Here is a 10,867-nt window from a genome sequence, read left to right as displayed (position 1 = left end):
GGGTCATTGTCTTGTTGGAAGGTGAACCTTCAGCCCAGTCTGAGGTCCAGAGCACTCTGGAAGAGGTTTTCTTCCAGGATATCTCTGCACTTGGCCGCATTCATCTTTCCTTCAATTGCAACCAGTCGTCCTGTCCCTGCAGCTGAAAAAAAACAACATAGCATGATGCTGCCACCACCATGTTTCACTGTTGGGATTGTATTGGGCAGGTGATGAGCAGTGCCTGGTTTTCTCCACACATACCGCTTAGAATTAACGCCAAAAAGTTCAATCTCGGTCTCATCAGACCAGAGAATCTTATTTCTCGTAGTCTGGGAGTCCTTCATGTGTTTTTTGGCAAACTCTATGCGGGCTTTCATATGTCTTGCACTGAGGAGAGGCTTCCGTCGGGCCACTCTGCCATAAAGCCCCGACTGGTGGAGGGCTGCAGTGATAGTTGACTTTGTGGAACTTTCTCCCATCTCCCTACTGCATCTCTGGAGCTCAGCCACAGTGATCTTTGGGTTCTTCTTTACCTCTCTCACCAAGGCTCTTCTCCCACGATTGCTCAGTTTGGCTGGACGGCCAGGTCTAGGAAGAGTTCTGGTCGTCCCAAACTTCTTCCATTTAAGGATTATGGAGGCCACTGTGCTCTTAGGAACCTTGAGTGCTGCAGAAATTATTTTGTAACCTTGGCCAGATCTGTGCCTTGCCACAATTCTGTCTCTGAGCTCCTTGGACAGTTCCTTCGACCTCATGATTCTCATTTGCTCTGACATGCACTGTGAGCTGTAAGGTCTTATATAGACAGGTGTGTGCCTTTCCTAATCAAGTCCAATCAGTTTAATTAAACACAGCTGGACTCCAATGAAGGAGTAGAACCATCTCAGGGAGGATCAGAAGAAATGGACAGCATGTGAGTTAAATATGAGTGTCACAGCAAAGGGTCTGAATACTTATGACCATGTGATATTTCAGATTTTCTTTTTTAATAAATTTGCACAAATTTCTACATTTCTGTTTTTTTTCTGTCAAGATGGGGTGCTTAGTGTACATTAATGAGAAATAAAATGAACTTTTTTGATTTTAGCAAATGGCTACAATGAAACAAAGAGTGAAAAATTTAAAGGGGTCTGAATACTTTCCGTACCCACTGTATATATACTTTTATTTATTCAATATCTCTACCAACAGTTTTTCCTTCATTTAATTATTTGCCTGTAATCTAATGAGGGAGAGCGTATACCCTCATTCTTACCCAATTGTTTTTGGTATATTCTGCCTATAGTTTTCCGAGCTGACCAGTCCTTGTTTAGTGTGAGAATACACTTCATATATCATAAAAAACAAACAAAGAAATACTTACAGAAGATATGTACAGATACAGAAATGAACAAATATCAAAACACAGATAAATCAGGATATCAATTTAGGGATATAAATAGGCTAAATGCAAACAACACAAATGAATAAAGAATATGCATAGCCTAGAAACGTATAGAAAAACTAAGATTGTGATCAAATTCATTGCAGATTACATGTTCAATTAGTGGAATTTAGCCCACTTATTTGAGCAATTATTTACATTTATATTCTATTTTATATTAATATTTACTTATTTATTGATGTCTTTATTTCACAGCGCACCAGAAAAGTAGACGAGCATACTTCTTGCAGGACTGATTGTACCAGTTCTCTCTCCCTCTCCCTCCCCCTCTCTCTCACTCTCTCTCACTCTGTTATACAACAGTGTTACGTAACAACGCCCTGCATGTAGCTCCATCCACTGCTCCGTTAAGTGGTAAGCGTTTTATTGCCCGATAGCAAGCAGACAGAAAGCAGAAGCAGCATCCATCCACCGCCATGTCCCCCGTGAATCTCGAGAGTCCTGGTAAGGTTCCTCAGTGTTGTGGACGTTGAACTGCACAGACGACAGAAAGCAGGATTCACCTGCTGCTGGTTCTCACAGTAGGAAGCTGCGCGCACAGCCGTGGTTTGTTCTTAGGAGCGGTTTGCACTTGAAAAGCGCATGGCAAAAGTTAAAATGTAATTCGGCATGTTTATTGGTCCTCCGCTCTTGGTAGTTGTTGCGGAATAAACTGCGATGATGGACGATCACTGTGCGCTGGCAGGACAAACTGTTCTTGTTGCTTCACTGAGCATCTGGTTTCAGTTACGATGACAGGCGACATGCTTTTCGAGCAAGGACTAGACTGCAGTTACAGTGTCAGCATGTAGAATTGATAATCGCAGGATTAAATACTGTTAAACAGTTAAACCTCGTCGAGTATCGCAAACAGCTGCTGGTGCCGGAAGACTGTTTACTGTACAGATAGTTAATTAGCCATAACCAGCAGCAGAACATCAGACTGGTTTCTCTACAACACACTGGCAATAATGGCAGTGCTCATCTTTAAAGAAAGGCACGTATAGTGGCTATTTTATTATTCTGTTATTTTTTTTTCTTATTTTATCAGGTTTATTTACTGTATTATTTTTAGAATCAGCCAACATTATATTATGAATTTGCCAACCTGTCGTTCCTGATGGAGTTTGTTTTGCTCCAGTGTGGCCCAATTTTTGCACAAATTTTGCAGAAACAGAAATACTTACCTGAAATATTCTCCCTCAGGCAATAAACATCCAGAATCTATGGTTATGCAAATATTGATATGGACAAACATCCATGTGAGGTAACAAAAAGCAGAACATAAAACAATTCATCCTCAGGCATGCTTCTTCTCGTTAACATGTAATGGGCTTTAAGTTCTTTTCATTACATTAATAGTTTTCCTTTGTTTCATGTGTCAACGTGACAAAAAAGAGGCCAAATACTGACATTAAACGTGTGGCAGTTTCATATTGCAGCATGAAATACTGCATATATATATATATATATATATAAGTATTTTATTTCTGAAATACTCCGTTTCATATATATATATATATATATATATATATATATATATATATATATATATTATTGTACATACAGTATGTGCTTTAAACCATCAGGTATATCCCTGATAAAGAATGTACTTTCATTTTACACACAGCTGAACTTACTTCCTGCCTGTGTCTCTGCTAGCATGCTCATAATGAGGTAGATGGTAACAAAGGAGCTGACTGTTTTTGATAATTTAAGTCATGCGTCTTTGGTTTCGTTAGACACGTGCTGCAATGACCCAGCTGTGCTTAGTCAACACGGTTTTAGGTCTCTCACTGAGGAAATGAACGGAAATCTTGCACTGTGCAGAGCTGCATGTTTACTGTGGTTTTTATGTAAACACAAGAGCCAGTCAGACTTGTTTGCAGAGCAGTGCAGGATTTCAATGTCATTTGTCATTTGTATTACTTTTTAATCACTGGAAATCTTATAGATAAACACCAGCACTACTTTTAAAGACATCTAATTGTGCATTTTAAGGTTGTCTTTATTCCTTCTAATTAATGGATAATCCATTGTTTTATTAGATGTTTATTCCAAATGCAAAAGTAAACCTTGCTAATGCTTTAGTGAGACAATTAACTTGTTCACAACTACATTTTGAATGCCTTTTAATAAAAGTGAAAGACTATGAAGATATAAACAAACAGCCAAGTGTTGCATTTAAACAGCATCTTTGAGCAAAATTATCAGACATGCACCTGTTTAGATTTTCTTTTTAAAAGTAACAATACTCATATATTCAGGCTTTTTTATGTTGTCACATTTTATGTTGCCTAGAAAGACAAGAGGGTTAGGTATTTCTGATTTATCATGTCTTTCATTTGACATTGTAGGTTTCTGCCTAATAGTTTGGCTTATCAGACATGTATTTCTAGTTATTATCCTGCTTCAACAACCAAAAATCAGTGAGTTGAAGACAACGTCTGCAAAGATGGCCATCCCAGGTAGAATTTCTTTGTTCCAAAAACTTAGAGAATATTATGTAATATTCTAGTGAAGTCTTTTTATTGATGTTTTTGTCATATCTTAAAGGTAAGATAACCATCTCTAAAAAACATTTTGTAAGTATTTTGTTTACATTCTTAAAATGTTTTTCATAGCCTTGTCAGAACAGTGTACTGTAATTCTTTAAATGTTTTCAGTAGCACGTGCTTTAAAAACATGATACAAATGTTTTATGAAGACTTTTGTAAAATGATTTTAGAATGATTTTAGAGAACGTTATCCTTAAATAGAACATGCTGGGAACAAAAAAAGAACTTCCTGCTGAAAACACTCCAAGAACAATAGCTGGGATCTCAATAATGTTCGTTTGATTTAAAGAAGAATTTGGGTATTATACTGCCTATGTGTTTCCGACAGATAAGAACACACCTGGTGAAAATGGCAAGGCGAAGGAATGCATCGCCACGGTACTGAAGGGACTGGAGACAATTGCTCCTCTGGTCCGCTCCATAGAAGAGACCCCTGAGCCAATCACCACCAAAATACGAGGCACCATTCCTGCCTGGCTCAATGGCAGGCTCCTCCGCAACGGCCCTGGGAAGTTCGAGTTTGGAAACACACAGTGAGTTGGAAACACCTCAATATGCTGCTGCACAAACAAGGAAAGTTTCCAAATGCATGTGATGGCAAGCCTTGATGTCTTAATGTGTTTCATGGCAGCTACAACCACTGGTTTGATGGGATGGCTCTACTCCACCAGTTCAAGATCAAGGAAGGCAAGGTGACGTACATGAGTCGGTTCCTGCACAGTGACGCCTACAAGAAGAACAGTGAACGGGACCGCATCGTGATGTCAGAGTTTGGCACCCTGGCCATGCCTGACCCCTGTAAAAACTTCTTCCTACGATTCCTCTCCCGCTTCGAGATGATGGGTGAGTCGCATGAATAAGAAGGGATGAGTTGAAATCAAGTGTAAATGGATAATGAGTAACAAAGGAACAAAGAGAGGTCATGACAGGTGCATGCAGTGTAGCTGGTTTGTTAAATCACTGTGCAGGAATGTTGCTCTGAGGTTTCAATGAAGATTTTGTGTTACAGTAAGAACCAGCTTGGTAAATTGAGAAGAGCAAGGATGACCACAGGGAATCGTATAGAAAAAAAAAAAAAAAAAAAATTTAGATTACATGTTTGTACAAGTTTGTATTTCTGTGGTGAGGGCAGGGTTTGGACCTCCTCAGAACTGTGTTTACTCTGCGGTTATATAATAATGTGCTACAGTGGGGGACCAGAGAGGGGAGCTGAAATGTTTTACATTCAAACTGTTCTTTTTCGAGTCACTACAAGCTGCAGGTTATAAGAAGAAAAGCTTTCAGGCATTTACAAAACTTGCCACTGCTGTGTTTTTATTTGTTACAGAACCCACAGACAATGCAAGTGTGAGCTTTGTTAAATACAAAGGGGACTACTATGTGAGCACGGAGACCAATTTCATGCACAAAGTGAACCCAGAGAACCTAGAAACATTGGAAAAGGTACTAGCTTGGTCCAGTATCATTAACATATATACATATTTTCTCTCCTCTGTCAAATAGTCCAGCTACACACTCTGATCCCTCTCATTCTGTGCTATGTTTTGCAGGTAGACTGGAGTAAGTTCATCGCTGTAAATGGAGCCACTGCTCACCCACACTATGACCCAGATGGCACCACCTACAATATGGGCAACTCCTATGGAAGCAAAGGTTTGTCCGTTTTTTTTATTTGGAGACCCACATTATTCCCTTCCACCCTTTATGTGCCTGTATCAGGACCAGACAATACCTGTTATAAAAACACACCATCTTTTTGACGGTAGCATATTCACTGAAGAGGCGAGTGAGTGCGTAACATTTCTTGTGCCTCATTTCTGTTGTATGAAATTAGGTAGAGTTGCAGTTTTTAATTGAAGTTAATCGAGTTTTTCAAATCTTACTTTGGTGATAAGGATATTGACACTTATTGTATTTGTAAATTCTCCCAAGTGTCTCTTATCCACAGAGACCACAATTGTTCATTTTGGCCTTACAGTTTTACAGCTGTTACTGACTTAACTTTGGGATGTTTTTTCAGGTGGAAGTTTTAAAAAAAAAGCCTGGGGCTTCAGGAGTTAAGAATTGCATAATTCAATGTGAGATTTACTTGTTTTTTTTTATTCCCCGCTGAGAATAAAAACAACATTATCTTCACTGAACATCTGCTTTTGCTTCTTCACATCTCATCTCAGAGTAAATGTCTGTACATAACTCTCTTGACTCTTCCAGGAGCCCTGTACAACATCATCAGAGTACCTCCTGAGAAGACAGATGGAAACGACACCCTTCAAGGAGCCAAAGTCCTCTGTTCCATTGCGCCGACACACAAGTCCCATCCCTCCTACTACCACAGCTTTGGTGAGCCAGCTCCCTTGGGTTTCGCTCATTAGTGCTGTCTGTTTCTTTTACTTGCTGCCCTGAGCTAGAAGTCTCAATAACACTCTTCTCCTGCTTCCAGCCATGTCTGAGAACTACGTGGTGTTTATCGAGCAGCCAATCAAGATGGACCTGCTGAAGATAGTCACGTGCAAGCTGAGGGGGAAGGCTCTGAGCGAAGGCATCTACTGGGATCCCAAGCAAGAAACGGTCTTCCATGTTGTTAACAAGCATACAGGCGAGGTGAGATGAGACTGGTCAGGAGGGCAATTGTTTACACCTAGGAAACTTGAAGGAAATTCTGCATGGCAAGACACAAGAGAAAAATAGCCCACTGCTTCAGTCTCAATTGTGGATGGTCTAATTGTGTATTTTGTCCTGCAGGTCAGCTCAGTGAAGTACCACACCAAAGCCATCTCCACCTTCCATCAGATCAACGCCTTCGAGGAGGACGGATTCTTGATGCTGGATATGTGCTGCTCGGACGGCGGCGAAGCCATCAACAATTACCTCATCCAGAACTTACGCAAGTCAGGAGATGCCCTGGATGAGGTCAATATATAAATAAATGCATACACATGTACTAGAACTCTTTATGCAATACATTTTTTTCAGTCTCTGAGCACCGAGAGACAAAAAAAAACAAAAAACAAAACATACTTTGAGAGATGATGATTTCCTAAAATGGACAAATACTGCACTGTCCCTGCATTGTGTCTCTCCCAGGTGTACAACACCATGTGCAGGGCTTACCCCCGGCGTTTCGTTCTGCCCCTACATGTGACCAGCGAAACCCCCACAGGCCAGAACCTGAACACTCGACCCGACAGTGAAGCATCGAGTGTTCAGATCAGCAAAGACAAGGTGAGTCAGAATCATACGTGGTAACTTCTTTACTATGAATATCTTTTTTTACATTTGGATGCAGTCTCCAGACACGGCTCTTGTCTTGACAGCTCTTGTGATGCTGTACAAAACAAATCTCATTCAAACAGGCTGAGTAAATAATAGAATGCTTATAGAGTTTTAATGACTTCTAGGAAGTTTAATATACAACATTTATAAATGTAAAAATGTAATCTGCATTGTAACTAGTAACTACCTGTCAATTATAATGTGAGAGAATCAGGTATCCACCATTACAACTGATTCACTTGACAAAGTAAAATCTGCAAAGCGGAATGAGAACACTACACCTCCATATATGTCATGAAGCATCTACTAAATATAGTAATAGGAATATAATAATAAAGGATGTCATATAGGTCATTTTTTTAAAGGTATATATGGAGGAGGATATGCACAATTAGCATATAAGCATTTCTGTTGTGATTTCTACAGCGGTTTGGTTGTAATATTTGATTACTACTATAACTTATACATTTTGAAATCAGTGTGTTCCTGCAGCAGACAGTCAGAGGTACACATTTTGCAGCTACTTTCACCTCATAACTGTTTAATCAAATGCAAATGAGCAAAGCTCATAAGATTCGGTTCATGAAAGCAAAATAAAACTCAGCACAGTCAAACTGAAACTAATGCTCAAAGAAGTCAGAGAGGGACTACAAAAACTGTGCTGACTTTAGGTGACAATGGACAGTTGATCCTCTCTTTGTCAACAGGTGTTCTGTCACCACGAGGATCTCCATGGAGACGACCTCAAGGAGTACGGCGGCCTGGAGTTCCCTCAGATCAACTACGGCAAATATAACGCACGACCGTACCGTTACTTCTATGGCTGCGGCTTCAGACACCTGGTGGGAGACTCTCTGCTCAAGATGGACCTGAAGGACAAGTCTCTCAAGGTGTGTGGTGGTGTGTGTGTGTGTGTGTGTGTGTGTGTGTGCGTGCGTGCGTGTGTGTGTACTTTATGTGTACACATTTAGCGCTATCTGAAGTCCTAATGGGAAATAATATTTTCATAATTGATTGATAAAATAAAAAGTGATAACTCAGCACTTGATACAGTACAATAATGAAGATGTCAATTTAAAAAGTGGCTAATTTTAGTCAGAACTAGTCATCATCCTCTTACTCTGCCTGACAAAGCTCTTCTACAGCTCACACACTACAGTGGAAATTTGACTTCAACCACATCTAGTCACTATTAACTGTATAACACAAATATTAAAGAAATAGATTTTCATACAAAGGTTAGATGGGAGGACACTACTCTACTATACTAAGGATGCAGTTATCTTAGCTTAGATTAAAGGTAAGAAAATGGGAAGCGGTTACTGTAGCTCTGTCCAAAAGTAACAAAATCCACCTAGCAGCGCCTCTAAACTCTCCAATGAACATGTTTTATCGCAGTTTCATTATCTCAGTGTTTCAAATAAAAACAGAAATGTGGTTTTAAGGGGGATTATGTGCCAAACTGTTTCTTGGCTGGGGCACAGTGGTGATGCCGGTGTCTAAGCAAAGTTAAACCAAAAGGGCTGCTGGTGAGTTGTGTCAATCTCCTCATAGATCTTTCAACAAGGAAACAACATGTTTACCATGTAAATAACACCGACAAGAACACAAATTATTTTTTTTTACAAATTAGTAAGTCATTTGTGAATATGATGCCCTGCAGGTTTGGTACCAGAAGGGTTTCTACCCCTCAGAGCCCGCGTTCGTGCCGTCCCCTGATGCTGTGGAGGAAGACGATGGTGTCATCCTCTCGGTGGTTCTCACCCCCTCACAGGTAAGACTCTGTGCCGGTGTCTTTCCCTTAAGCCTGACATTGAACAGGAGTAGAAGAACTGAAATGTGCTGGTCATTGGGAGGTTAGATCAGTGTTATAAAAAGCTAGTTGAGGTTGTTATCAGGGGTTTAGGGTTCCCTGAGTTATAGTTACCACCAGGCAGCAGACCTGCACGTCAACGTGAGCTCGGTTGATTTTCTCGTCCAAGTCTGTTATCAGCGGGACACATAATACATCATACATATTAATGAGGGCGATGAGCAGAATCATAAATATTCATTGATGAATTTACACAAAGTGAATTTTGATGGTTTGAAGTTTCGAATTGTAGCCATAAAAGCACAGGGAAAATGACATTTTGCGTTTCTGAAAAATTTATAAAATGAACTTTATGGTCAATACGAAGTTTGCAGGGTTTTGCAAGCAGTCTTTTTGTAATACAACAATGGAATTAGTTCTACATGTAGTGGTACAAACTTTAATTGAACTAAAAGTCAAATTCATGTATCATTTATGCAGTGAACTGTTATAATGTTTTGTTGTTCTGTTTCCTGATAGCAAGTATGGCAAATTAACTGTTGAAGGAGAATAAAAATGTTGAAATTAAACAGCAGCAGTTTGATAAAGTCAGTCAGGCATTACTGTGCACGAGTATCTTGTGCAAATGTAATATTTCTAATATGGCAAATTATATTTCTAAAACCAAAAATGACTCATTTACCTCTTTTTATAAAGACTTTGATTGTCCACTTTAAGTGCCTTCTTGATCCACTTGTGGGAAACACTCGATAATCTACTATTAATCTTCACATGCACTTTTTAAAAGACGCTCCGGAAGCTTTCTGACTTCACATCAGGCGTCACATGTTACTGACTTGATTCTGAACAGCTGTCTGCGTTTTTTTTATGGTAAACCTTTCTCTCCAGGATAAAGGGACATTCCTCCTGGTTTTGGATGCCAAGACATTTAAAGAGCTGGGTAGGGCCGATGTGCCTGTCAACATGGCTTATGGCTTCCATGGGACCTTCAGTGCCTCAGCATAAACCTGTTTCTGCTACCCAAAGTGTTTCTGACACAGTATAATACAAAGAATGAAAAAATATAAGGCATATAACCACTATATTCCTGATGGTACCGTTACATCTGCATTACATGCTGAAGATGGACACAGTGTTCTGTTACTGACTGCATGCTGACGAAGTTTACTCTGATGAAGTCTCTAAACTAATATTTGCTAAAACTGTTTTTAATTATCTCACATATCCTCATATTATTCCTGTAACTTCCATATCTTTTGCATCAACTTGACACTAACTCGCGGTACTAGAGGACACGTCAGCGGGGGGGAACTCATGAGTTTATGTACGGAAGGCATCAAACCTGTGACGTGCAGGTTGCAGGATGCTCAGACTAACAGGCCACACAAGTGCCAAATGAACAGTCTGTTTTGCTTTTTGTTTTTTACTTGAACAGTATTTTCCACAGGTTCGATGATTTTTATACACTTTTTGTACATTTAAATAAATTTGACCTCTGTAAACTTTAAAGTGTGTTTACAAAGTTGTTGATTGTTTGTGCATCTTTCACACAGAATCGATGGCAAGATGATGTTTAGAAATATGCTCACATAAAAACTGCTGTTTCACATGCTGACAAGATTTTATGAATGTTTTAGCTTTATTATTTGTGTTGCATCAATAAGTAAATAATAAGTAAGTAAAAAGACAAAAAGTAAATAATAAGTAATAATAAGTAATAAGTAAGTAAAAAGACAAAAAGGAGATAGCAATATATTATTTTCTGAGGCCTCATAACCCTATATGCGAGTTTTCTGTATATAAAAAGTATTTATCAGT

The 10,867-nt window shown here is 39.3% G+C and overlaps 1 protein-coding gene across 2 annotated transcripts; it reads left to right on the top strand.

Moving 5' to 3' along the window:
• The first annotated feature begins 1,742 nt into the window (after positions 1-1,742).
• LOC138631446 (carotenoid-cleaving dioxygenase, mitochondrial-like) lies at positions 1,743-10,558 on the top strand. 2 transcript variants are annotated; one of them, XM_069716396.1, is made up of 12 exons: positions 1,743-1,870; positions 4,292-4,496; positions 4,595-4,806; positions 5,291-5,406; positions 5,514-5,616; positions 6,175-6,303; positions 6,404-6,564; positions 6,706-6,873; positions 7,048-7,185; positions 7,944-8,126; positions 8,900-9,010; positions 9,938-10,558. In XM_069716396.1, the coding sequence occupies exons 1-12, from the start codon at positions 1,843-1,845 to the stop codon at positions 10,052-10,054; spliced, it is 1,671 nt and encodes a 556-aa protein (XP_069572497.1). In that variant the 5' UTR covers positions 1,743-1,842; the 3' UTR covers positions 10,055-10,558. The 2 variants fall into 2 exon arrangements, with proteins under 2 accessions (XP_069572497.1, XP_069572495.1); XM_069716394.1 differs by lacking the exon at positions 1,743-1,870 and adding an exon at positions 3,278-3,873.
• Positions 10,559-10,867: the final 309 nt, after the last annotated feature.

The sequence above is a fragment of the Brachyistius frenatus genome, unplaced genomic scaffold (assembly GCF_029030835.1).
Source record: "Brachyistius frenatus isolate BFR_SWC_R1_liver_20210118 unplaced genomic scaffold, ASM2903083v1 Contig_157, whole genome shotgun sequence".
In the NCBI taxonomy this organism is placed as follows: Eukaryota; Metazoa; Chordata; class Actinopteri; family Embiotocidae; genus Brachyistius; species Brachyistius frenatus.
The sequence above is the reverse complement of the archived record's forward strand: the minus strand, read 5'-3'. Positions and strand labels throughout refer to the sequence as shown.

Bases quoted from the DNA above. Each gene is read 5' to 3' on its own strand.
- LOC138631446 (XM_069716394.1), top strand. From the start codon at position 3,681: ATGTTGTCACATTTTATGTTGCCTAGAAAGACAAGAGGGTTAGGTATT. The intron at 4,497-4,594 runs GTGAGTTGGAAA...GTTTCATGGCAG, and splicing joins TTCGAGTTTGGAAACACACA to CTACAACCACTGGTTTGATG. The intron at 8,127-8,899 runs GTGTGTGGTGGT...GATGCCCTGCAG, and splicing joins TGAAGGACAAGTCTCTCAAG to GTTTGGTACCAGAAGGGTTT.